The 27,529-nt window shown below is 42.9% G+C and overlaps 1 protein-coding gene and 1 pseudogene across 1 annotated transcript in view; both read right to left on the bottom strand.

Annotated features, from left to right (window-relative positions):
• Window positions 1–26,751, bottom strand: part of LOC124803207 (dynein beta chain, ciliary-like) — a 187,069-nt gene extending 160,318 nt beyond the window's left edge. The window contains exon 1 of the mRNA XM_047264388.1: window positions 26,620–26,751. Within this exon, the coding sequence (XP_047120344.1) occupies window positions 26,620–26,751 (132 nt within the window). The remainder of the gene's footprint in view (window positions 1–26,619) is intronic.
• Window positions 19,896–20,013, bottom strand: LOC124803622 (annotated as a pseudogene).
• Window positions 26,752–27,529: the final 778 nt, after the last annotated feature.

Here is a 27,529-nt window from a genome sequence, read left to right as displayed (position 1 = left end):
TCTCCCTTGAAGCCGATTTTCCTTGTAAATTCAAAACAACCAATACATTGAATTGCTGTTAATAATACCGTTTATGCATCTGACCTACCATATCACGGAAGAAGTTCTGTTGGTTTAGAATTATACTCATTGTACTCATATAGTATGAGTATAGTAGTAGGTGTATTCAAATGGTTGTTACATATTGGCAAGACGGCAGATTTTACCCATAAACCCCATCCTACATACTCCTTTCATGATTGCTCCTGTGCCAACTGGGATGCCTACTGGGACTCCATTCAACCCAGGTCGAAGGCCATGACCTTACCCTCCAATCTCTTGATGACATCTCCCGCACTGCTGCCTCCCTGCACCAGACCTTGTCTGACGCCATCACCATCCATATCCCTACCAAAGCCATCCGCCCTCATCACCCAGCCCTGCCCCCTCAGGCCGTCCTTCTCCTTCATGAATCCCGCCACGTATACTGCTCTTTTCTCTGCACTCGTGGCCAGGACACACTCACCCACCACCGGCAATTACAACGACATATGCGCAACTTGCTTACCGTGATGAAACACCACGCATGGCAACAGACTCATACATAACTCAACACCACGCTCCCAATAAACTCTTCCAAGTATTGGTCTGCTTTCCACTGCCTTACTGGGAACTGCCCCCCCCCCCCCCCCCCCGTACCCTCTCCTACTTGATGACCATCCCTTTCCTGACAACCTCAGTAAGGGCAACCACTTTTCCTCTCACCTATCTGATGTTTTTCCATCCCAGATGATCCCCAATTTGATTGTTTCCTCTTCCCTATCATTGACCGTACAGATACTTCTGTTCCTCCCCTTGCTCCTAGCTTCCAGTACTTGGGCCACACACCACCATCTGAACATAACACTCCCATCACTACATAGGACATCAGCCTCACACTCCGCACTAAACGCAACACTGCTCCCGGCCATGATCGTGTTACCTACTGCCACCTCAAACACTGCCCTCCCCCTCCTTCCTTGCAGTCCTTGCCACCCTCTACAATGTAATCCTTGCCACCGGCTTCTACTCTGACCTGTGGAAAACCTCCTGTATCCTGATGTTCTCTAAACCCAACAAGTCTCCATCTGCTGCCTCTTCCTATCGCCCTATATGTCTCACCTCAGTGTTCAGCAAGCTCTTGGAATCCATCCTTACCCAGTGCATCCAGCACCACCTCCACCAACACTACCTCCTTCGCAACACCCAATGTGGCTTCCGACATTCCTTCTCTGCCAATGGCCAACTCCTACACCTCACTCATCTCCTCTCCTTCCAGCTTAACTCCCGTCGCCGCACCATTTTTGTCTCCCTTGACCTTGAAAAGGTCTACGACCGTGTCTGTCATCTCGTTCTCCTGTTTAAACTCCAGACCTACGCCCTTCCTGTCAACTACATCCGTCTGATTGCCTCCTTCCTCTCCCACCACCCCTCCTATATTATCAACCATAACACCGATTCCCGTACCTGCTACCCCTTTGCGGGTGTGCCCCAGGGCTCTGTCCTTTCCCCTCTCCTTTACCTCCTGTACACGGCAGATATGCTCCAACCACCAACCAGTACACCTCCTGCAGTATGCCGACGGCACCACATTCTTTGCCCTCACTCCTACCCTCCAATGCTTTCTCCAGAATCACCTTGACCTTTTTGCCACATGGTGTAACCAGTGGATCCTGAAAATCAATCCTTCCAAGACCCAGGCAATAATTGTCAGTTGTACCACTCGCTCGTTCCGGCTCCTTGATTTCTCCCTTACCATCTGCGTCCATCCTGCCTGCCTCTTCCCCACCCTCCTCACCTACCTTGGCCTCACCATTGACCGTCACCTCACCTGTATCCCTCATCTCCACTCTATCCAATCCAAAGCCCACAACTGCCTCCGACTCCTCAAACTCCTCTCTGGCCGGACATAGGGGCTGACCTCCTCTACCATCCTCCACACCTACAAATCCTTAATCTGTCCCATTCTCTGTTATGCTAGTCCTGCCTGGATATATGCCCCCCCCCCCCCCTCCAAATTCTATAAGTCCCTCCAGATCCTCAAGCGCCACGAACTCCACCTAGCCTTCCGCATACGCCTCCTGTCCCCCACGCGGATCCTCTACGACCTGATTCCTTTCCCCCATCTGTTCCTATTCCTCGAACATATCCACATACTCTACACCTCCCACCGCCTTGATCCCCCTCATCCACTGGTTGCTCCTCTCCTCTCCAACCCCCGCCCTCTGCCGCGCCTTCACTGTTGTGTCCCCCCTACCCTCCATCTCGACACCCTTCATCGCCTTTCCCAAGGTGGCTTCCGTCAACTCCCCCTCCGGGTGATGCCCTCTCTCCCTCCATTTGTCCCTCCTATCAACTCTGATTCTCAACTGCCCCTCCCTTCCTCTGTCCTTTTCCTGGGCTCTCTCTCTCCCCATTCCATACTGTTTTTTCCCCGCCTACCCTCTCCCTGCCTCACTTCTCTCCCCTGAGTCCTTTTGCATTTCCCTCCTCTGCCTTTCCCCATTACCTCTCGCATCAGCTATGCCCCCTCTTATGAGTTCTCTCCCTTCGTCAGAACCCCCCCCCCCACCTTCATTTTTCCTCACCTCCCCCCTTTCTTCCCCTCATCTGTTCCGGTGTCCCCCCCCCCCCCCCCCCCCAATCTGCCCTTGGCTGTGGTGTGTCATCTTCATGCTGAGTTTTTAGTGCAGTGTTTCCAGTGAGTGTTAAGTGTTGTGCGTCTTTTCTGAAGGTTGCAAACGGAAATCATACTGTTGCTGGGTGTGATTTTTATATCTCTTGCGAACAGAAACCAGACCGTCACCATGATTTTTTCTTTAATTGTCTGTGTACTATTTTACCTGTCTGCTTCCTGTGATTTTTATTAGCATCGCCACACCTTCGGGGGGAAATGAAATTCAATAAAAAAAAGGTGTTTCTCATTCCCCCTGGGTCAAAGCCTACACCGGTTCCCAGCAACAAGTCCTCGAACAACTCAGAGAACCGTGCATTTTTCACAACAACCTGATCATTAATCAGGTTGCTGATGGTATTTTTGTGATGGCAGCAACCTGATTAATGATCAGGTTGTTGTGGAAAATGCACAGTCCTGAGAGTTGTTCAAGGACTTGTTGCTGGGAACCGATGTAGGGTTTCACTCAGGGGGAAAGAGGTAACACCTGCCATATTGCCAATATCTAGCAACCATTTGCATTATACCATGCATGTACGATGAGTATAATTGTGAACCCACAGAACTTCGTCCATGATATGTTAGGACAGATGCATAAACAGTATTATTAACAGCAATTCAATGTATTGGTTGTTTTGCATTTACAAGGAAAATCGGTTTTAAGGGAGAAAGAGGTTAGCACCCTCTATATCTACAGCGGAATAGCCAAATTGTAATAACCATGCATCTGACTGATGTTTGTGCCATCTATGAACTATTTAGTAAATATGATGAACAATGTACTTATTATGTTTTAATAAAGGGAGATATAATATAAAAATAAATATATTTAAGCCATATCAACTAATAGGTGTATACAGCACGTGTCTTCTAGTGTTTTATAATTTAAAAAAGTTTTACCCACCTGACGTAATTTAAAGGTTTTAATAGTAATAACGGACTCACAAGGAGTGAACATGGAAATTTCATTACTTGGTGATAAATATGAAATAAGTTGGAAGACAATGTAAGAATTTTACTTATGTTTCATTTTATGTAATTAAATTTTGAAATGGTTTACTTCCCTTGAGGTTTATAGGTAGTTCACATAGATGGCGCCATGTAACCAACCGATGTGTTCTCCATAGATCCCGCCTCCACAAACAGTAGTATTCAATCAACTGTGGATGAAGCCTGACCAACAGGCGTTACACGCATTGAAAAAAAAATAAATGAATAAAAAAGACAGTGGTATGTAATATACAAACCATATGAGTTAAGCCATTAATTGCAACTTTTTTATGACATCATCTAACTATGTACCTCTTGTTTTCTTAGCATTGAGAATGGCTAGTTTTTAGCTGAAATCTAGGCTAGATCTACCAACTGATAGCTGAAATCTAATATTTAGAAGTCAGTGTAACAGTTGCTCCATGCAACAGCTTTCTGAGTGGAGGGGTAACCTGATGAACTATGCTTTTTATATGCATTATTCTAAAAGTAAAGAACATTTTCATCTGACGAGCCACACAATTCTCCCCCTTCCCCTGCCTGTGTGTCATAGACTTTCCTAATCGCTGGTGCCAAAATGACGCTAACAGCGAGTAGGAAAATTCATTTACTGTTTATTCATGTAATTTTCAAATGCATAATAAAATTAAGGACCCCATCAAATGTGAGGTTCACAGTGTAAAATGGTTTCTGAATGAAAAAATAAGTTCACGCTTTCAAAATTTACAGACAAGTAACCAAAGTTTATGGAAATGTGATGAATGAAGCTTCAGTTTGAAAATGTTGCATCATTATTAATGACAGATGAATATTTATGATGAACAATCAGACCAACCTACAGCTGTGACTTACAAACTCAAATCAGAATGTAAATAGTTTAGGAGTAAGTCAATTCATGGAATGATTGTGTACCCGAGTCATTGAAAAGCACATAAAAAAGATGGTAAACTTCCCTATCCTATACAACTACAATGCGGCAGCTGAATACACAATGTCGGGACTGCTGTTCTGCAAGTGTACTGGGGCGAGAGCTTATGCCGGGTTGACTGAATGACTTAGACCTTAATTATTTACATTACCACATACGCCACATGGGTTCGACTCTTGTAAAATGAACACAAAAAACAATGAATCAAAGCTGTACAGTTTTTCTTGATTGGTATGGCAAGGATGGTGACGAGTTTTTGAACCACATTGCTACTGGCGACAACACCTGGATTTTGCATAAAAGTGCAGAAATGAAGCACTAGTCAATGGCATGGCATCATTCATGATCCCCAACAAAATCAGAAAAAAAACAAATTCTGAGAATGAAAAACATTGTGGTCACAGTGTTTTGCAAATGAAATGGTATCTTGCTCATCAACTTTAATGTCTAGATAGAAACCATAAATGCAGTAGCCTACTGTCAAACCCTTCAACAACAGTTTCACGCTGTTCAAAACAAAAAGCATTAGTTTTGCTTAGCAGCAGGGTAATGTTCACCTATATTCTGCTCAAATGCCAAAGGATTTCCTTTTATACCAATGAAAATTATCATTTTTTATTTTAAACAATTTTTTAAAAATATTGCTTTGTCAGTTTCAGTAAAAAAATTTTGAACAGCTGCCTTATTGCCCAGACTTGGCCCCAAGTGATTACCATAACTTTCCCAAATTGAAGGACATTTTGGGTGGAAATCACAATGATGTAAATGACAATGAAGTAAATGAGGATGTTAGTGACTCGTTTAACAACTCAGTAGCAACGGAGTATGCAGAAGGGATAGGTAAGGATGTGACCATGATGGCAGCAATATTATTCTTTGAATCACGTTAACCCTACAAGGGAAAACAAAATTTCACAGACTCATGGTTGCTGACTCAGTTACATTATTCACAGAGAATTTATAGGGTAAACAAGAGTAAGAAATTTGCCATGGACATAATGTAGTTGCAAAATTTAATTCTTTCCTAAAATTATTCATTCAGCATCATGAAACCAGTTTCCTTTTACAACAAGTCAATGACAATTATGGTGCAAGATGATGATGATATCTGATTTGTGGGGTGCTCAAGTTGCATAGTTGTCATCGCCCGTACAAATTCCCAATCTTTCCACTGTCCAGTCTTGCCATTTTCCCCGAGTGATGATGCAGCGATGAGGACAACACAAAAACCCAATCCCCAGGTGGAGAAAATCCCTGACCCACTTGGGAATCGAACCTGGGACCGCAAGCTGCAGATGCCAGGAAGAAACAGCTTTATTTAATGGAGGGGACTAGCTCTATCAGGAATTGAAGCAACACTGCAAGCAGTAACACAAATTTACTTACTATATCATCAAAAAGGCAATTAAACAATGCAGCAGACACAAAAATTAAAAATTCCAAGAACAAAGCAAAAATAATCTGGCACCTATTAGGCAAAATGAAGAAAGAAAAGAAGAAAAGCAAACAATGCTTAACTAATTTGGAAAAATGCATTTTCCCAAATGTATTGGTGATGTTTAATATTTGCCTGAAGAAAATGTTTTAATATTCAACTCCCTGGTGAAAGCTGTAAGACATGTGATAGTAAATTCAAATCACTGGCTTCCTAATTCTATGGATTGTACCAAACAGTAGCTGAAAGCACAGGGACAAAAGACGGCCATTAATAATCGGTTACAAAGATTGCAAAAGTCGTTAGGTCATTGACAAGTAGAAACTCTTCTGGTTAGGATATTATTCCAACCAGAGTAATCGAATCTTGTGCTGGCTTTATAGTACATCCCCCCCCCCCCCCCCCCCCACGCAGATACACACACCAAGTTATCTTTGAAAGCAGCTGAGACAAGATTATTTTATGAACGGCTGCCATTAAGCATATATAAAAATGGAGATACACAAATGGCCTCTAATTACAGAGCCAACTCTCTCTTCCCCCGCCCCCTCCACTCTCTTGTGTTTCCCTAAACTTTTGGAGCATGCAGTTCACAATAGAATACTGAACCATCTTTATAGAGAGATAGATAGATTACGAGAACTCTTATTTTGACAAATGGTCAGTCTGACTTCCATATACAGTTTGCTGCAGAGAAACAATACACATGTGCGGTGGAAGAATGTTTAATCGCCTCTGTGCGCGACGTAATTAATCTAATCCCGTCCTCCGCGATCCCCGTGTAGAGAGTTACAAGCAAACTGCTCTACAAAACTTACGGCCGAGCCAGATGCAGTCACATAATTAATAAACTACCCGGTAGTAATGAATGGAAGTGAGACATCATGTTGCCGGAAGTCTCTCTGCCGGGAACAGAAAGTTGGATGTCACATGGCGTGTGCTCAGCATAGGCCTTCTAGCACTTACAACTGCCAACCCCGCGCAAAAGGTATTTGAGTCAAACCAGATTATTTTCCCATCTGTCGTCGATAAGTTGGCTGATACATACAAAACCATGACGAGGTACGAAATCTTAATGAACATGTACTGAAGTACCGAGATATTATGTTTGTGGCACGGACGTGTGGCGTGAAACGTACACTTCGCATTAGCTGTCATGCGCACAACCGTTTGGGGGGCGGGGCGACGGCGCGATGCATGCGATCTTCGATTGTTGACGGCTTCTCATTGTTCCCAACAGATACAGTAAGTATGGAAAATGTGTGTAACTTTGTGGTAAGATCTTATGGGACCAAACTGGTTAGGTCATCGGTCCCTAAGCTTACACACTACTTAATCTAACTTAAACTAACTTACGCTGTGGACAACACACACACCCATGACCGAGGGAGACTCGAACCTCCGGTGGGGGGAGCCGCGCGGACCGTGACAAGACGCCTTAAGTTACGTTGTGCAAGACGCGACAGTTGGCTGCGACTGCGACGCTGCCCCCTCCTCTTTCCCCACCCTGGCAGACGGCGACACGGCCGCAACACGACTGGAGTCGTCGCCGTTTCCCAAGCTCCGGTCGGCGGCGGCGGATTCAAATACATAATAAAAATAAGAATTCCGATTTTCTTGCTGTAAAAAATACTGTATGTTAATGCAACAAAGTTACATCGGCTCCCAGAGTTAGTTTTTCGATACAGATTCTCCTTTTACTTTAAAAAATTGAAAAGTATCTCTTCCGGTTTTGCGTGTTTTTTTCGCTGCATATTACTTCTCAATCAATTGTGAGGAAAGTAAAAGGCACAAAAAATTGATGTTTGCGTATCTTACAGTTTCACATCACAGCTTGATAATGAGGTGTCTATTTTTCCGATATTCGCCACAGTTATCCCGATACTTAATTTACAAGTAACCTACTGCATAAAATTTGAATTGTGTACAGTGAAAAATGTGGTCGCTGGCTACTTTACGTATGGTTCACGTTAGGTCATACATCGTTGCCGATGAAAAGAAGCTAACATATCGAAATTATTTTTTAAGTTGAGATCAGATTGATATCGATCTCCGTTTCCGAGATTTGGGCTCATATATCTCCGGGAGCGTCGCGACTAGCCGCCAGTTTTGTCGACGCGCGACGAGAATCGTGTGGTCATCACACGATAGAGAATGCATTTGTTTTGTTTCGCTGACACATTTGGACCTAATGAAACCATTTTATGTCATATTCCTCCGGTATGAGTTACTAATGTCTCTCCATATGCTCTTGACAATTTCATTTAAAATGCCACGAAACGTAGGTTTCTTAAAGCCAAGTGATCAAGCAGAACCCATTTTCTTGGTTTTGCTGAGGCATCTGAACCTGTTCCAAGCTTTCTTTCTCGTTTATTTCTCTGATACGAGTCCCGAATATTCCTCCATCTGTTTTTGCACATTTCACCTAAAATTCCAATGAAAGATAAGTTTATTAACAATAAGCGCACGCTAGCTTCATTGCATTGTTTCAAGTTCTTGACAACAAGATAGGGTTACACCTTAATCATCTCTAGAATTTTGATTCTGAACGTCTACAGTATACACTGGCAGAAATGTGGAAGAAATAATGTCCATGCTTGTTCACAAAATTTCCCCAAATTATACTTGTCAGTTTCTCCCATGCAGAAACTTTTGGAACAAGCTAAGGCAACTTTCATAGCCGACTGAATCTTTATTCCCATCCAAATGAACTTCCATATTCTTGTATTCTGACAGCATACATCGTTATTGATGACATCAACATTTAATCTTGCCAAGCTGCACTCAAAAGATGACTCCAGGATTTACAAAAGACGAATTTCAATTGTGAACTGTGTCAGACCAGAAGGGCCTTGTAAAACAGTAGTGCACTTTTGGCACAAGTTTTTTGAGCACCATCTTCTACCAATGAATTGAAGTGAATGTGACAAATAACTTATTGCAGCATACTGCTTGCGCAACCTGTTGAGAAACGCCTTCCCCAAAAACGAACATCTATTGATTACAGAAAGCTGTACAACAATCTGATGGTGGTTTTTCACAACTAGAAGGTATCATCAAGACACCAATTTACCGTTTACTTTCAAAGTGAAGGTATTGTAAAATGTAACTTTCTCGTTGTACTTTAGATTGTTCATTTTATAATGTATTTGCCGTTTTCAATTTTTATCGTCACAAAAAAGAGTAATGCGAAAATTGACCTTCAAGTTCATTTTCATCATTCTAATTCTACATCTGCATGGATTATACTGATTTTCATAACAGGCCTGAAAAATTTGCATTAATGGGAAAATATTATATATTTCACTCACCTGCCAGTTTCAACTGTGCACCAATTTCTTCCCAAATTCTGTCTCTGAACATAGTGTCTCTATATTTAGGGTTCTTCAAATCGTAAAGGCAAGGCTGTTGCGAGACCAGCTCACAGAGCATCACATCCTGTGAGTGGCTCATTTCAGTTTTCCTTGACTGGCTCGACATCTTTCTCGCAGCCGTACGTCTCTGTGTCGTGCGACTTCCGTCGCAACACTGCTCACTGGTGCAGTGCTGCGACAGCTGCCGCAACAGTCGCGCGTCGCATCCCAAACTCGGACTGCGCATGCGCCAGCGGACAACTCCTGACGTCACGTAGCGACCCGTCGCAGTCTCTGGTGTGCGTCGCGTCTTGGACAACGTACCTTTAGAGACCTTGCGGCTATCCCGCGCGGCGAAATTGTGTGCTGGAGAGCGTGTTAAGTATGCTTGCCGCTTATTTCCTAATACAAAACCAACAAAATTACAGCGACACAGGTTCTCAATTAGTGAATTTTACGTAACTAAACTTTATTAAAATACATTTATTTCCAATCAATTGAATTTCTCCCGACGTAAAGAAAGATCCAGGGGTTCCCAGACAGTTGTATAACCCCATTCCCCTCCATGACACCCTAATAACTATGACAAATCCGGGGAACACGGACATACTGCGGTCAGTGTGACTGCAGCGCCAAATGGGGCCGGCCGCGCAACATTAGGAAGTTTAAGGAAGGGGACAAGACTGTGTGTCAGTCAGAAAGCATTTACGTTGCACAGTGGTGATGTTCTTCACTGTAGCATAGCATTATTTGGTTAACTTCACACGGGGAAGAATCATTGAGGAACTGGGAGGACGGAATATGACGAGTGTAACCGAGCATTTGGTATTGCTCACAGCACTGTTTTACGTGTATGGGAAGCGTTCCGAATCATAGACACGTCTGCCTGAGGGAGAGGAGGCGGTCCCACGGTTAACTACAGCAGTAGACGAAACTGCACTGTGCAACAGGCAAGAAGGGACTCACGTCAAACAGCAGGTCCAATACCATCTACATTTAACGGGACTGCAAGGCAAGCAATCACACGACTGCATGAGTATGATCTCTTTGCTCGACGACCAGTACATAGTGTTCCGTTGACACTCGCACATTGTAGTCACCATTTGCGATGGTGCCAAGAGTATAGGGACTGGACCAACGAGGGAGAGTGGGGGTGGCGTGCTCTTCTCGGATGACAGCACATTCATTTGGAGTAGCGATTGTGGATGTATCCTCGTATGGCGAGAGGTAGGAACACGTAATGCACCCAGGAACCATGTCGAACATCATCGTTTGGGTGGTCCAGACGGGATGCTGAGGGGAGGCATAATGTTGCATACTAGTCAATGTCACTGTAACCCAGTATTTCTTCCCCATTCGTGTCTTTTCAGGTGTGGATTCGGCCCTGACTTCGTTTTTATGGATGACAATGCGCGATCACATCGAAAATTGGAGGTGAAGGAGCTTTTTCGAACGAGAAGACCATTGTTGAATAGACTGACCTACATGTTCACTCGACTTCAATCCCACACAGCAAGTGTGAGGATGTGTTGGGGAGACATAAAGCATTACGTCCACGTGTACCAACGACCATCCACCATTGTCAACGTCGCTGTTGGAACAATGCCACAAGAACTCCTTACCAATCTTGTTGCCAGCATGAGAGCACACTGTAGACCATGCTTTGCCGTCCATGGTGACCACACACCCCGTCAAGAACCATTTCCCCTCTTTTGTAATCTCCAGGGGGCCATCATGAATGGCAGTGACTTGAATGTAATTTGAATAAAAGTGTCATTTCCCTTCGTCTCATTTCTTTCAGTTATCTTCTGAACTGTACTGTACCAGTTGTTTCTATGTTGGCCCAACTTTCATTGATACGTGTTACTTAACTATGACGCATCATGTGGAAATCGCGTTATTCGTCATTTGAAGCTGGTTTTTGAACTACACAAGTAGGCTCTCTAGCAACGTCTACCAATTCATTTTACACAGCCTCTTCGTAACACTCTCCCTTAGGTCAAATAAACTGTGACCATTCGTGCTGTCCTTCACTATACATGTTCAGTGTACCTCGTTGCTTCTATTTCATATGCATCTCACACACTTGAGTAATATTCTTGGATGGATCGCACGGGTGTTAAGTGAGCAGTCTCCTTTATACACTGATTGTATTTCTCTAGTATTCACTAATCAACCCAAATCTGCCACATGCTTTACCTACGACTGAGCATATGTGATCGTGAAATCTATCGAAATCCGACTCAACTTTCGTGCAGGTCTTTCAGACAGTACATTGTTGTAGATATCTTCATCATTTTCGGAAAGTCTGAGGTTACTACTAATTTTGTCTACAAAGTCGTTAATGTACAAAATGAACAGGAAGGATCCCAACACACTTCCCTCAGTAAAGTTAAAATTATTTTCACGTCTATCGATGACTCTCCATCTTAGATAACATGCTGTGTTCTCTCTGCCAAGATGTTCTCAATCCAGTTAAAATTTCGCTCGATCCGCTATGCAGTCGTAATATGAATAATAAGCGTAGGTGGAGTACTGAGTCAAATGCTTTTCGGAAATCGAGAAATACAGTATCTGCTTGACTGCCTTAATCGTATCTTTCGGATTGTCATGTGAGAAAAGTGCGAGTTCGCTTTCAAATGACCGATGTTTTTGGAATTCACGCTTCTTAGCATGACGAGGTCATTCTGTTCGAAATACCTCATAACGTTTGACATCAGCATATGTTCTACAATCGGCAAGAAATGCATTTCAAAGATACTGGACGGTAGTTTTGTGGATCACTTTCCTGCCATTCTCACAGGCGGGTGCGATCTGTGTTTTCTTCCAACTACTAGGCAAGCACTGGGCAAGGGATGTACCGTGGATTGTTGTTAGAGCTAAATCGGCAGCAAATTCAGTGTAGAATCTAATAGGAATTTTGTCGGTCCATGGAGCTTAGTTCAGTGTAGCGATTGCGGCTGCTTCTCAACGTCACAGATACTACTATCTATATCACTCATCTTTGCAGATGTGCGAGAGTTAAAATGAGGCAACACTCGTTGACTTTTCTTTGTAAAGGAACATTTGAAAACTATGTTCAGCATTTCTGTTTTTGCTCAGTTTCAGTTCCTGACTCGTCCATGAGTGTCTAGACAATAATTTTGGTAGCACTAACAGACTTAACGTATGACTAGAATTTCTTTGGGGTTTGTGAGAGATAAGTCTCGTAACTCCCTCTTGGGATCCAAACGCATTTTACAGCTTCTCCCTGTCTATAGCCTTACGCTTTTGTTTTACACCTACTATGCAGTAGCCTCCGTCTCTTTAGAAGTTTCTTTACTGTGACTACATGCCATAGAGGGTTCCTTCCATCATGAGCTATTCTTCTAGGTACATATCTATAAAGGACATGATCAGTTGTTATTCTAAATCTGAGCCACAGTTCTTCTACATACATCTTTCCAGAGCTAAATGTTGAGTTTCTCATTGAGAAATAAAGTTACTGCCTCTTTATCTAGTTTACTGATGGTAAGCCCTATACTTGACCCGGCTGGTTAGCCGAGAACGCTAATGCGGTGCTTCCTGTAAAATCGGGTAGGTGCGCCGGTCCCGAGGGCCGGTGTGCCGGCCAGTCTCTATGTGGTTTTTACGCCGTTTTCCACATCCCACTGGGTGAATACCGGGCTACTCCCCACGTCCCACCTCAGTTACACGATTCGCAGACATTTGCAACACGTTCGTACTATTTCATGATTTACGCGCTAGTCGCAGACAGTTGGGGTACACTGATTCTGTTCGGGGGAAGGACGGGGAGGGGGGGGGGGGGTCGGAATGGCGGCGCAAGAAGGGCATCCAGCCACACCTTCAAATTAACATTGCCAAATCCGATTGTAACCAAACAACTGTGGGACAAAGGCGTAAGCAAAAGAAAGAATCCCTCTAATTCTTTTTGTTGCATTTTCCGCTTCAATAGTCATTGCTGCCACAGCTGCCTTGTGGTCATTAACACCAGTTCATTGTGGACAACCTCAAGGCAATCAGTTCAATTTGTTGCTTTTAGGTCCAATATGTTTCTCTTCTGTGTGAGTTTGTGGACGATCTGTTCTATGTAGTTCTCAGCGAAGGCATTTAGTGATGTCTCGTAGGACGTCTTGACATGTACACTACTTACAGAAATGCAATTTTCAAAAAATGGCTCTGAGCATTATGGGACTTAACATCTGAGGTCATCAGTCGCCTAGAACTTAGAACTACTTAAACCGAACTAACTTAAGGACAGCACACACAACTATGCCCGAGGCAGGATTCGAACCTGCGACCGTAGCGGTGTCGCGGTTCCAGACTGAAGCGCCTAGAACCGTTCGGCCACAGCGTCCGGCCGTGTAATTTTCCAAACTGCTTGTTGGATGATTAAAGCCTCCTCCGATTATGACAGTACGGCTGGGGAACTCATATACTTGAGAATTTAGGTTTTATCTAGAATTTTCGGTTACGTCGGCTATCAAGTCTGGCAGTTCATGAAAGGATCCGACTATATGTTTTTGCTTGCCCATGATGCTGGGTCTTGCCCAGGCAATCTCACATGCTGTTTCAGTTTCTATCCAGGTGGATCTGAGTTTTTTGTCTACACGTCCTCCATTTGCCATTAGCCTGTCCTTTTTATAGACACTTAGATTTTCCCTAAAGTATCACTGTTTTCAACTTCGGGTTTTAACCAGCTTTCTGTATCTAGTATTACGTGAGCTCCGCTGTTATTTAGCAGTGCTTCAAACGCTGGCATATTGTTTGCGAGTGCTTCGGCAGTTAATCACTAAGAGTTTAATATTATCACCTTTAGGAGGCGTTTCTTTTGATCTTATACTGCCACATACGAGTACCCCACAGCTATTGGTATCAGAAAATTCGGTTACTTTCGAACAAGGAAGCAATTTCCTTTGTATTCCTTGAGTCGTATCCGGTAGGTAAATAGGCTGCATATGTATCCACATTGCACATGCTACTTTACTAACAGTTTGCGAGACTGTTCCATCATTCATTCTGTAGTGTACATTTGTAGCACTCTTCGGAAGAGAATCATCTGGAAAAAATTAATCTGTTACAGGTTCGTCAGACAAAATCACGTTGACGAAATTGTGCAGTTATCGCAGAAATCCACTTAGAAAGAAAATCAGTAGAATTTGTTCTGTAGGTAGTATTTACACGTCACGGGGATTCGAAAACCTTCGCAATGTTTAATTAAGCTCATGACGGACAGTTATAACCTTGTAAGATACGATATTTATCAAACTAAGAACTTCGTCGTCTTATTTTCTGTTGCCTATAGTAGTTTTAAATTGTACATCAGAACAAATCATGTGTCACCAAAATTGTCCACGAGAGCTGCGTTTCTTTCAGGTACTCACTTTGCTAAAACATTTCTTCTCAGCATCTGTAAGACTAAATAGTAAAACCAGACCGTCAGTTTGAAAATCAGATTCTGATTCTGAGTTGTAAGACACCTGATTATAGCCAGGCCTTACTTTCGATGGCAAATTCCTAGCAATCGCAAACTGCGAGCTATTGCACAACTATGATTGTAATTACTTGCGCTCCGTGACGGAGAGTAAACTGAGAGCTTTTACGCTGTCAAAATTGGATCGTAATCGACATGAGTGGTAGATATTGTAAACGGATGGTCCCAAAATTTAAGTCTCTGCGGGAACCGCATTTTTTGATGATTTAATAGGACGTGGACAATCTTTACTGTTGTCTACTGAAGCGTCGATACTAACCGTGGAATTATACGCCGTTCATCAAGCTATTCTGTACATAGCCGACTTACAAGTCAACGACATTCTAGTATGTACCAACTCGATTTGTGCCTCATTCTCTTTTACGAGAGCACACGAAGGAAAAACTGTTGTGGACACAGACCGCAACCTCAAAGACACATGGTCTTCAGCAACAGATTCCACCCACTCTTGGTTTCTCAGTTTAACGCTGACGAGAAGAGAGGCTAAGAGACTAAGGGCAAGTCACATGAATACTAATAAAACGAGACATTTGTGAAAATTAATTCCATCTGCAAGCTGTGATTCCTGCCTCATTGACGAGGACATTGCACATATATTCATCGAACGTGACAATACCGTCATCCAAGAACAATTACACTGCAAAATATTTTTAAAATTAAGGACTGTTTTTATCTTAATGTAACTCTTAGTTCCATGACTAGGTCTGTTGCCAATGGTATTTGCCATTTCATTCATCTCTGTAGAAGTGGACCTTAAAATTTGAGAATATCTCTAACGTTTAATTATGTACGTGATGGACGAGTAGTCCCCATACCACTGAAACCCCTGTTTAGAATCAAATGTTACTGTGCAGGGTTGTGAGCTATATTTCTCCCTATCAGTTGTTGGAATCAATCGTTGGAATACATGTTCACATATTTTCGGAGCGACCGGCCAAAGTGGCCGAGCGGTTATAGGCGCATCAGTCTGGAACCGCGCGACCGCTGTCTCGGGCATGGATGTGTGTGATGTCCTTAGGTTAGTTAGGTTTAAGTAGTTCTAAGTTCTAGGGGACTGGAGACCTCAGATGTTAAGTCCCGTACTGTTCAGAGCCATTAGGACCATTTTCGCAGCCACAGTCGCAGTCGTGAGGAGCGCTTAGTGACAAGTATGTGGATGCATGAACGACAACAAACAGGGCAGACAACGAGACAGATTATGAGAGCATTCCAGGAAAGGTTTAATAAGGCTCCTCCACGAACAGCAACACTTCTGAATTGGGAACGACTTGCTTTTGTTTTTGGCAGCGTTAAAGACAGGCAGCGGAGTGGAAGGAAGAAGACACGAGAAGAAACATGTGACGGAGTATCTGCTTCAACTGAAAAATCTTGGATGAAGTCTGTGGTGTCGCAGCCAGACACCACACTTGCTAGGTGGTAGCCTTTAAATCGGCCGCGGTCCGTTAGTATGCGTCGGACCCGCGTGTCGCCAGTATCAGTGATTGCAGACCGAGCGCCGCCACACGGCAGCTCTAGTCTAGAGATACTCCCTAGCACTCGCCCCAGTTGTACAGCCGACTTTGCTAGCGATGGTTCGATGATTCACTGCCTGCATCCGCTCTCATTTGCAGAGACGACAGTTTAGCATAGTCTTCAGCTACGTCATTTGCTACGACCTAGCAAGGAGCCATATTCAGTTACTATGTCTTCTGAACAGATAATATTGTGACTCATGTACCGTCAAGAGCGACGTTCATCATTAATGGATTAAAGTTAAGTATCAAACTAATTACGTCCGCTTTCTGAATTCTAATTCGTTGTCATGTTCCAGACCTCACGTCAGTATAGTTCTTCCCTCCTCACGCCAGCCTGCGTGAGCTAAAACGCGTGCATTTCGGCCTCCTCTAGTAACACGGTGTTGGCTCTTCTGCCAACACAACAAAGTCGACACGTAAACATGCTTCTGAACTCGGTGTACTGAAGACAATAACGCGAGATCACACGAACAAAGACTTTAAGGTCAGACCCTTTCGACCGACGATCGGAAACGATTTATCATGATACAGACTGGAATGAGCGTGTTTTAGGGTGCTGTTCTTTCGTAGCTCAATTTATAAGTGCAGTGAACCGTGTCAAGATCAAGTTTTCAGAAGAATGTGCCATTTATCACACCTCACTTACTAGAAATATTGTTGTTTGGGCCAAAGAGAATCGTCGTTACTTAATCGAATTAGAAAGGAACCCGACTGACGTAATTTTATGAGCAGCGAAGACGCCTTAGCGTCTACTTGGAGCATACTTTCGTGAAGGGACTATGAACGACGCAGATGATTTACACATGTTACAAACATGGTTAACACCTCAGCTTGAGGAAAGAGGCCTCACAGGACTCAAACGTTTGCAGCAGGACGGAGCGCCTCCTCATTACGCTCTTGCAGTGCGCGAATTCCTAAATGAACACTTTCCATGGCGGTCGATAGGTTGTGGTGCAGCAGCACCAGCTGCCTTAGAATGGCCGCCAAGAAGTCCTGCCCTCACCACACCTGATAACTCACAATGGGGAGTCAATAAAGCGCGCGTATCTGCATGTCGTTATGCATCAAGCGAAGAACGCAGCATGTCATTCTCAATGGAGAGAAGTCTTCCGAAGTAAGAGTGATTTCAGGTGTGCCGCAGGGGAGTGTCGTAAGACCATTGATATTCAAAATATACATAAATGACCTTGTGGATAACATCGGAAGTTCACTGAGGCTTTTTGCGGATGATGCTGTGGTATATCGAGAGGTTGTAACAATGGAAAATTGTACTGAAATGCAGGAGGATCTGCAGCGAATTGACGCATGGTGCAGGGAATGGCAATTAAATCTCAATGTAGACAAGTGTAATGTGCTGCGAATACATAGAAAGATAGATCCCTTATCATTTAGCTACAAAATAGCAGGTCAGCAACTGGAAGCAGTTAATTCCATAAATTATATGGGAGTACGCATTAGGAGTGATTTAAAATGGAATGATCATATAAAGTTGATCGTCGGTAAAGCAGATGCCAGACTGAGATTCATTGGAAGAATGCTAAGGAAATGCAATCCGAAAACAACGGAAGTAGGTTACAGTACGCTTTTTCGCCCACTGCTTGAATACTGCTCAGCAGTGTGGGATCCGCACCAGATAGGGTTGATAGAAGAGATAGAGAAGATTCAACGGAGAGCAGCGCTCTTCGTTACAGGATCATTTAGTAATCGCGAAAGCGTTACGGAGATGACAGATAAACTCCAGTGGAAGACTCTGCAGGAGAGACGCTCAGTAGCTCGGTACGGGCTTTTGTTGAAGTTTCGAGAACATCCCTTCACCGAAGAGTCAAGCAGTATATTGCTCCCTCCAACGTATATCTCGCGAAGAGACCGTGAGGATAAAATCAGAGAGATTAGAGCCCACACAGAAGCATACCGATAATCCTTCTTTCCACGAACAATACGAGACTGGAATAGAAGGGAGAACCGATAGAGGTACTCAAGGTACCATCCACCACGCACCGTCGGGTAGCTTGCGGAGTATGGATGTAGATGTAGATGTAGAACTGTGCAGTGCTGTTGAGGATGCATTTCGCACTATAACACCGCTCGTGCTCAAAAAATATGTTAAGAAGAACATGGGGTGATCGTGACGGACGCTCATCGAGGAGATTTTGACGAAAAATAAGAGAACGACAGCTAAAAAAGTCGCTGCAGAACTGGACACTGCTCTCGCGAACCCTGTCGGCACCAAAGCTACACGAAGAGAGTTCCGGAAGCAGGGAATTGCAGGGTGAACTGGGATTCAGAAACCTCTCACCAGCCATGCAAATACGCATAAGAGGGAAACGTGGTGTTGAAGCCGAAAAACCTGAGCTATGGAGCACTGGAAGAAAACCAGTTGTTCAGATGTCTCCTGTTTCACCCTGTTTCCACCTTCTGACCTAGTCTATATCCTAAGAGTGAAACATGACGGGATTCGGTGATGGTTTGGGCAGCAATATCGTGCTCTTCCATGGGCTCCATGGCTACTTTGCAAGTCAAGAAGTATATGGCCATTTTGGCTCATCGGCTCCATCTCATGGTACAATGTTTGTTCCCCAATGGTGATATGGTGTTCCGAGACGACAGCGCCTCTGTTCACATAGCTCACATCGTCCAGGACTGGTTTTGTCAGCACGAGGATGAATTACCGCATCGCCCGTGTCCACTGCAGTCATCAGATCTCAGTGTTATTGAGCCTTTTTGATCTATTTTGGAAAGAATGGTGCGTGATTGCTATCCACCTGTTCCCTGAACTTGCCACTATTTTCCAGGAGGAATGGCATAAAATTTCCTTGAAAACCATAAAGGATCTGTACTGATTCATTCCGAGACGCCTGAAAGCTGTTTCGAATGCCAACGGTTTTTCTGCTCCGCATTAGGCTTGTTAATGTATTGTGTTTCTGGTGCTTCCATGTTTCTGCCCACCACCTGAACGTTTGACAATTTGAACCATTTCCTCTAGATTATACAGGTATTAAAGCTATTGCGCTCATTTTAAAGGAAACTAACTGTTGTACTAGTAATTACGATGTGGAGAATGATTGCGTGTGATTAATACTTTAGTTTCCCAAGGATAAATGAAGATGAAAGAAACAATACCAGAAAGTAGAAGCTTTATAATTTCATCACTAAAAATATTTCAGAATGTGCCAGACCGCTAATTCGCTCCACGTCGTAGCTTCAAATTCGAAGTTTTTTGACAGATTATCACTTTGACGTACTAGGATGCCATTTTACAGTGCTAGAAACTAAAACTACAACTCCTCCCGAACAGGGCATGAAGGCCCAACGGGACTGACCGGCCGCCGTGTCATCCTCAGCTCATAGGCGTCACTGGATGCGGATATGGAGGGGCATGTAGTCAGCACACCACTCTCCCGGCCGTATGTCAGTTTACGAGACCGGAGCCGCTACTTCTCAATCAAGTAGCTCCTCAGTTTGCCTCACAAGGGCTGAGTGCACCCCACTTGCCAACAGCGCTCGGCAGACTAGATGGTCATCCATCCAAGTGCTAGCCCAGCCCGACAGCGCTTAACTTCGGTGATCTGACGGGATCCGGTGTTACCACTGCGGCAAGGCCGTTGGCATTTTACAGTGCTGTCGCAGCATAATTTATTAAAGCAGCGACTCAGTAATTCGTTGAAGTGCAACTCAAAACATATAAAGTAACTGAGGCTATTCCTTCTTTTCCTGTAGTAAAGTTGTGTTCAATCCAAAGACTGATTTGAACACAACAGTGCTTAGCAGGCATTGTCCTGTTGGAGGCGGTATGCATTTGCATTCCTCTGACCTTTGAACTGACTTATCCACCAATTTATAGAGGGACCTACAGTTTAACGGTATAATTCACCATTTTTTTTCACATAAAAACATTGCCAGAGGTGAAACAGGTGATTAGAAACGGGTAAGAATCTTAGGACTGATCAGGGATCTAAACCAAGTGCTTATACTCCGGCACTGAGCCACCGAGCTACTTCTGCTATAACAATAAAAAGCAGCGACATCTAAGCTGTGTTAGTTGTTATGACATGTCTTGAAACAACACATTTACATGAATATTGAAAAATGGCAATTTTACGCCTTGACTCACCATCCCCACTAGAAAAATTTCTGCGGACGCCCATGGTGTCCCCGAAACGGTTTTTCCGTATACGGAACGGAAATGTTTGTTATTCGCGGTTGAACAAAGAAATGCACTTGCCTTCTCACGCACCAGTTTTCTTTTTTCGGAGGACGGGTTATTGTACCGATGCTAGGGAGGAAACACACATAATTCAAATGAAAGTTTGAACGCGTGTGTTTGGAAGTTAGCCCCCAAGAATTTGCATTCTGGTGCGAAGACTGTGTGACTTTCCTGGCAGTGAGGAGCTTCAACGAAGGGTATTCAGTAATTTTGAAGACCATGACAACGATGGACGTAGCCCTGGGACTCTACTCGACGCAGTTCGCCAAACATTCCGACGACCACCGGATTCAAGCGGCCGAAAACTCCTAAAGAATCTTATATGCTTCGTTAACGTCGACTCAATTTTGATTTCAGACGAGCCGGATGACCTGTGACATACCGCTCGTGGAGGTCTACATCGAAATTTTGTTTCGTTCCGACGGCACTTCCGCCTTTCCGGTCGAAAAAATTCCAGTTTGTAGAGGAAATATCAATAAACATTTTGACATCGCGAGAAAAAAATTCTCAAAGAACATGCTTTTTTCGGGCCAAAGATAGTAAACCTCCCCTTAAGGAATGTTCGTTCCAGATATTGGCGGCAAATTGTTAAGGTGCCTACGAACTGAGCGTACAAAAGTCGTGCTAATTTAAAATGCAATATGTTTGTACTAGCGACTCACTAGCATTCAAAACCTGCAACGTGCTTACGGGAAGCCTTACGCTGCAATGTAATCACCTGACTCTGGAGGCTACGTATGTGAGTGACGAAACTTCAGTTATGCACTTCTGATGCTCACTCCATACTGTCCGTGCAAACGGCGCGGTCGCTGATGGGTGCGACTGTAAATGGGAATATTGTGTATTTACTTTTGCTTCGGATTCGACGTTCTCACAGTCATTCTCTTTGAGATTTAGTGCTTCATGCACTCTTGTTAGATTTGTCACATCACGGTAGTACTGTATTTTGCTCTCATGTGTTGTAAAATTTTAAGAAAATGGCGAAATTTCTATTTTTTTTCTTTTCAAATTGACAGTCTTATCTTTTTTAATATTTGAGACGGAGCTGAAGACATATTGTAATAGTCTGCGTACACTACTGTGAAAAACTATACTCTATTCAGTTGCATCAGATAGTCAGTCTTTGACATACGATAGCGTTTGTAGACACACTCCGAAAACGTGAATTCTAATAAAGTGGATTTTCTTTATAGTTCGCGACGTCCGATTCCCACGATTCCCACGGATGGTTTAGTAACGCTCGCATCCAAAATGGCATTTTCGAAGTTTAAAATTACTTGAACAGAGAGTGATACACGTTTGCGCGCTATTTCCCCTCCCACCTAATCCTCATTTTTCCCACACAGAATCAATTTTAAAGTTTTTAGTCGAAAATATTTCACTTAAATAGTAGTTTATAAAACAACTGCAACTCGTCTTACTCTATGTTATTACTGTAACTCCCTCCCCACAGGCCATGAAGGCCCAACGGTACCGACCGGTCGCCGTGTCACCCGCAGCCCACAGGCGTCACTGGATGCGGATATGGAGGGGCATGTGGTCAGGACACCGCTCTCCCGACCGTACGTCAGTTTACGAGACTGGAGCCACTACTTCTCGGTCAACTAGCTCCTCAGTTTGCCTCACAAGGGCTGAGTGCCTCCCGCTTGCCAACAGCGCTCGACAGACCGGATGGTCACGCATCTCCAGACATCGCTTAACTTTGGTGGTCTGACAGGAAATTTTGAGAGGTTGTTCAGAGATTTTGGTATAAGGGACCACGGTCTGTGGCGGCTCGTTACAAAGTTATTGCACTTCGTTTCTGTACTGTACTCACAATAGTGCACAACAGTGCAAATGTCTCTCTTGTTTCCATTCGCTGACGGTATCTGCTGCTCTCTTTTACTCGTTACCATTAAGTTTGCATTAAAATCTGTTCGGTACTGCCCATGCGTTAGTTGTGAGTTAACAGTAATACCCAGAAGTACAATGGATAGGTTTACTGATTAAAAGTTGGCCGATATGTATCTCGTGTATAGGATCGCTGAACGTAATGCAATAGCGACATAATGACGCTACGTTGAACTATTTTCGCAGCGACGGCGACCACGTCACAGCACTTTTGCGTCTCAGTGTTGTTGCATTACTCTGTGCTGTATGTTGCATACTTTGGTTATTGCAAATTTCAGGCTCCTTCACTGTTGTGAAGATATTTTTACAGAACCAGAGGTGATTGCAGTAACAAACCGAATAAATCGTAATTACATTATTATTCAGTAACAAGCCGCTGGAGCCCATGGGTCCCTTATATCAAAATATTTAGAAGGTGTTCCTGAACCACCTCTGAAAATTTATCGGTAGAATTCTGGTTTACCCAGTACAATTGTTTTATTTAGGACACCACGGGCGTCCGCAGAAATTTTTCCAGTGGGGATGGTGAGTCAAGGCATAAAATTACCATTTTTGAATTTTTGATGTAAGTGTTTTGATGTAAATGTGTTGTTTCAAGACATGTCATAAGAGCTAAATTTTATAGGTGACTCAAAAGACACTAATACCAGAGAAATGATGATTATCCACTCTGTATATGAATAAAAAATAGCTCCGTACTCCAGATTCTGGGGGGGGGGGAGATTGTGAACTCCCATGGAGAATGCTACAATTATAATGCAAAGATTAATTAGGATTTAACACATTGTTGATAGCGGGGAGAATAGTGGTAGGGTACTAGCCTATTCGCGCACGAACGGAGAAAAACCCTACATAATTCGCTTGAAATTATTTAAGGATATCGCGGATAATAAAAATCTTGAAGGGGATTTTTATCCCTGGCCTCTCTGTCTTGATCACTAAACCAACTAGCTCGGTCCACAACCTGTAAAGCATTTCTGATGAGCCGGCCGCGGTGACCGTGCGGTTCTAGGCGCTTCAGTCCGGAACCGCGCGACTGCTACGGTCGCAGGTTCGAATCCTGCCTCGGGCATGGATGTGTGTGATGTCCTTAGGTTAGTCAGGTTTAAGTAGTTCTAAGTTCTAGGGGACTGAGGACCACAGATGTTAAGTCCCATAGTGCTCACAGCCATTTGAATTCTGATGATTGTGATTTTAAAGGGACTTAACTACATGCCATTAGTTCCTTAATACCCTCATGACATTCGTAGAAGTGGATGGGATACACTTTTTCCAAAGGCTGTTGAGAGTTAGACAGGTCAATTTTTTTTGCGATAATCAAAACGCTTACGTCTAAGAATGAAGAAATCACTATTTTATAATATAATCAGACTATTTACGCAGTAAGTAATGTAAAGTAATTCAAACGTTCGTTTGAACTGCACAACCTTCTTCTTTCGTTGCCACTGCCTTGTCCGCATCATGCGCATGGTCGGCAGGATTATGCACGGATTTGGCATGGTTAATTTTAGGGGGTGACCGGATGCCCGACCTGCTGCCACCCCCCAACCTCTGGGGCAGAGTAAGTATACCCCAGCAGTCCGGGTCTAATGCAAATCATGAAAGAGTGCGACTTTTATTTGAAATGTCTGTGAGTCATGTAACTGAGGCGGGACGTGGGGACCAACCCGGTATCCATCTAGTGGGATGTGCAAAACCGCCTAAAAACCACATCGAGGCTGGCTGGCACACCGGCCCTCGTTGTTAAGCCGCCGGGTGGATTCGATCCGGGACCGGCGCGCCTACCCGAATCCAGGAAGCGCTCTCGGCTAACCTGGCAATATATAAGATTATCCCCGTAGCTAGGGCACGTTACGCAATCCAGTTTGCAGGTTGCCTGCCTAACGGTTTCTAGGGGCAACAAAAATTTTATTTTCAGTATTTCACGTAATAATGGACCGAATTTAAAAACTTTTAGTGCTGTCATAATGTAGTCATTAAGATATATAATCTGATGTTAAAAGTTTGTCACAATAAAACAAGCATTACAATTAGAAACTGTGTGTTTGTCTTGAGGCAATGTAACTGATGGCGTACTAATGCCCGGACATTATTCTTCCAATGTTTGAGGGCACTTAGCGACTTCCAACATACTTTACACTTAACGTCAATTCTTTTTGAAACTTTTTCCTAGCTGAGGCACCCCAGAAAATGTTGAAAAGAAAAAAAGTTTATCTTTTCCTATATTATCGCTGTTCGTGCATCAGGCATGACACATCACACACTACGTTTTAATTTATTACTTCTTTATTAATAAGTATATTCGTAACACATGTTGGAGACAGCATCCACATTTACCAATAAGTGGAACTGCAAAATTATATCACTGTACGACATAAAATTCTGGAGAAATGCAGTCATAAACATTTAGATGCGTGTAAGCTACATAGCCTTTTCACGCTTTTAAGACTTCATCACGCATGACCTATTTATTTATTATTCTTTTCCACTAACTTTGGTAACACACTTTGCAGGCGGTATCTGCATGTGTCCCTGTACGAGTCTACAAAACCACATCACTGTACGACACACAGTTCAGCAGACATGACGTCATACACGTTTAGAAGGGTGAAAACTATCTTGTACTTAAAATGGGGCGCAGAAAACATCGACATCCGCCGTGATATTTTAATTTATTACTCTGTTCGCAACACACTTTGTATACAGTATTTACACCTATCATTGAATGTACCTGCAAAACTATATCATTGTGCGACACAATTCTGGAGATATGATGTCACAAACATTTAGATACGTGGTAAACTAGCTTTTTATTAAAACTGAGCTCAAATTACCCACTTTATATTCATACAGTGTTTCATAATGAGAGCGTTTAGCAATTCTAACTAACTTTAAGCATAGCTTCAAAACCTTTCGTAAGATAAACCATGAACACACCACCAGAGAGCACCACAAACAAAAACAATACTAAACTCCCCGCCGTAATGACGTCACACACCACAACACGCTTACGTCACGGGTCAAAGCAGACGAGTAAGATCGGAGGTTTCTGTTGACCCTCGCTTACTCGCTTAAAGCAAATATTTATCACATTACTCATTAATAATCATAGGTTTGAAGGTGTTTTATACATGGGAGCTCAATTCTTTAAAGTACCGGGGGTTTACTGGTGCTTTACTAAGCTTCCTCCGATCAATGAATTGATTTCCCTACTCTCTTGTGTGGGGGGTGATGGAGAGGGGAGAGGGGGGGGGAGAGGAGCAACTGTTTAATAGGGACTCTTTAACAACGAAGCAGTTATCACGTTAGGAAATCATTGTCAGAGATGAAAGAAGTAATAGAGTGTCATATCAAAATTTCAGTTTCCCCGCATCTGTCATATCCTTTCCAAACTCTACTGAGGTTCTCCTGTGTACCTGGATTTCAATAGTCACTTTTACTTATTCCCAGCCCAACTGCTACTTTCCGCAATGCATGATTTTCCTCTCCAAGTCGATCCTTTTCTTGCCTTATTCGGTATATGAATTTTTGAAGTAGCGTGGAACAGATGATCAGAAATCAGCCCATTAGGAAATTGCGTAAAAACACCACATATAAAACGCCTTCTGCTTCTCATCATTCAACACAATAAAGAAATTTTTCATCAGAATATGTAGGTACGGACACACATGCAACTGTTTTACGAAATGAAAAAAAAATTAGTGATTCAGAGTTCACAGAGAGAAAGATATGCCAACACACGTTCAGAAACTTTATGAATGAGTGTATTGTTCCATCGAGTTACGTCAATATATACCAAAATCCAGTTAATACTGTTTAATCCAATCTGAGACAGCTAAGTACCTTACCCAACGATTTCGGTAGTTTTAACAATAAAGGCATAATTGAAAGCAAAAAGGGCTTTTCTTAAAAATATAAGCCTCGTTTGGTTTTAGAATTAACAATTTATGCCTGTTATAAGCAAGTGAAATACAACGAAATATAGTAATATCCTCGTCTTACTAAGTTCTTTGACAGCAGCGAGCGATAATCTACAGACATAACTACAAGCACATTGCTTCGTTTAGCAGACAATGAAAATGAAAATGAAAATGTAAGTGAAATTTATCTGTATCTCACCTTAAATTCGTCAGTGTTAATCATTTTAAGCCATTTCTCGGGCTTTATTCGTAAGGATTTTATGAGATAATTCATGATGAAGTCAAGCCGGGGATCGAATTCATCTTCTTCTTCTTGTTGCGCCTGCGCCATTTTACAGAGAGTGTGCTACGGGCTCAATTAATTATAATGTGCTACACTCTCTAAAATATGTGCTGGTGAATTAAAGTAGTATTGCTGCACGTTGCAGCAAAAAAGTAATATTTTCTTATTTCTGTAATCTGATGATCACATATTTCAACTTTAGTGTCAACGAGTACATCAGAAACAAAATGCATGCGATTTCTGTTGTGACATGGAGCAGAAATGAGATGATTTAATTTCTGTGCTGAAGCCCTAAATTAGAATATATTACTCTTGATATTGTTAATTAAGAAACGCCAATACTTTCAGTTTTATAATATAGTTTAGGTCTATTGATTACTTTGTTTCAAGCTATTTTACAAACAATTAATACTGTTATTAAGAGGTGCTACCCAAATTGGTGATTAATTAAAAAAAAATAGCAAAGAGTTACATTGTGTTCTGCATCACATTTAGAATTGATAGTTGTTAGACCCAAACTCAACAGATGGCATCGTCAATCTCTTGTTGTGAATTCAAATATGAGATAAGTGATTTAATTTTGTTATACAGAGAAAGATAATCTTAAAATATTTGTAATGGTGAAAACGTTCTTGTTAGCCACGTTTTTTCTCTGTCATCCTTCCGAAACCGTCGGTGAGGGAAGCCAACATTATATTTCTGTTACACGAATTAACGAGTTTAAAAAACGTGTTATCAAAGTTTCAGCGGAGACGAGTGTAATTTTGTAGTAGTGCTAGTTGCGTTGCCCGGCAACCACTGTAGGCCTACAATATATCGTGTTTAA

The sequence above is a fragment of the Schistocerca piceifrons genome, chromosome 6 (assembly GCF_021461385.2).
Source record: "Schistocerca piceifrons isolate TAMUIC-IGC-003096 chromosome 6, iqSchPice1.1, whole genome shotgun sequence".
Taxonomy (NCBI): domain Eukaryota; kingdom Metazoa; phylum Arthropoda; class Insecta; order Orthoptera; family Acrididae; genus Schistocerca; species Schistocerca piceifrons.
Note: the sequence above shows the minus strand (reverse complement) of the source record. Positions and strands in the feature narration are given on the sequence as shown.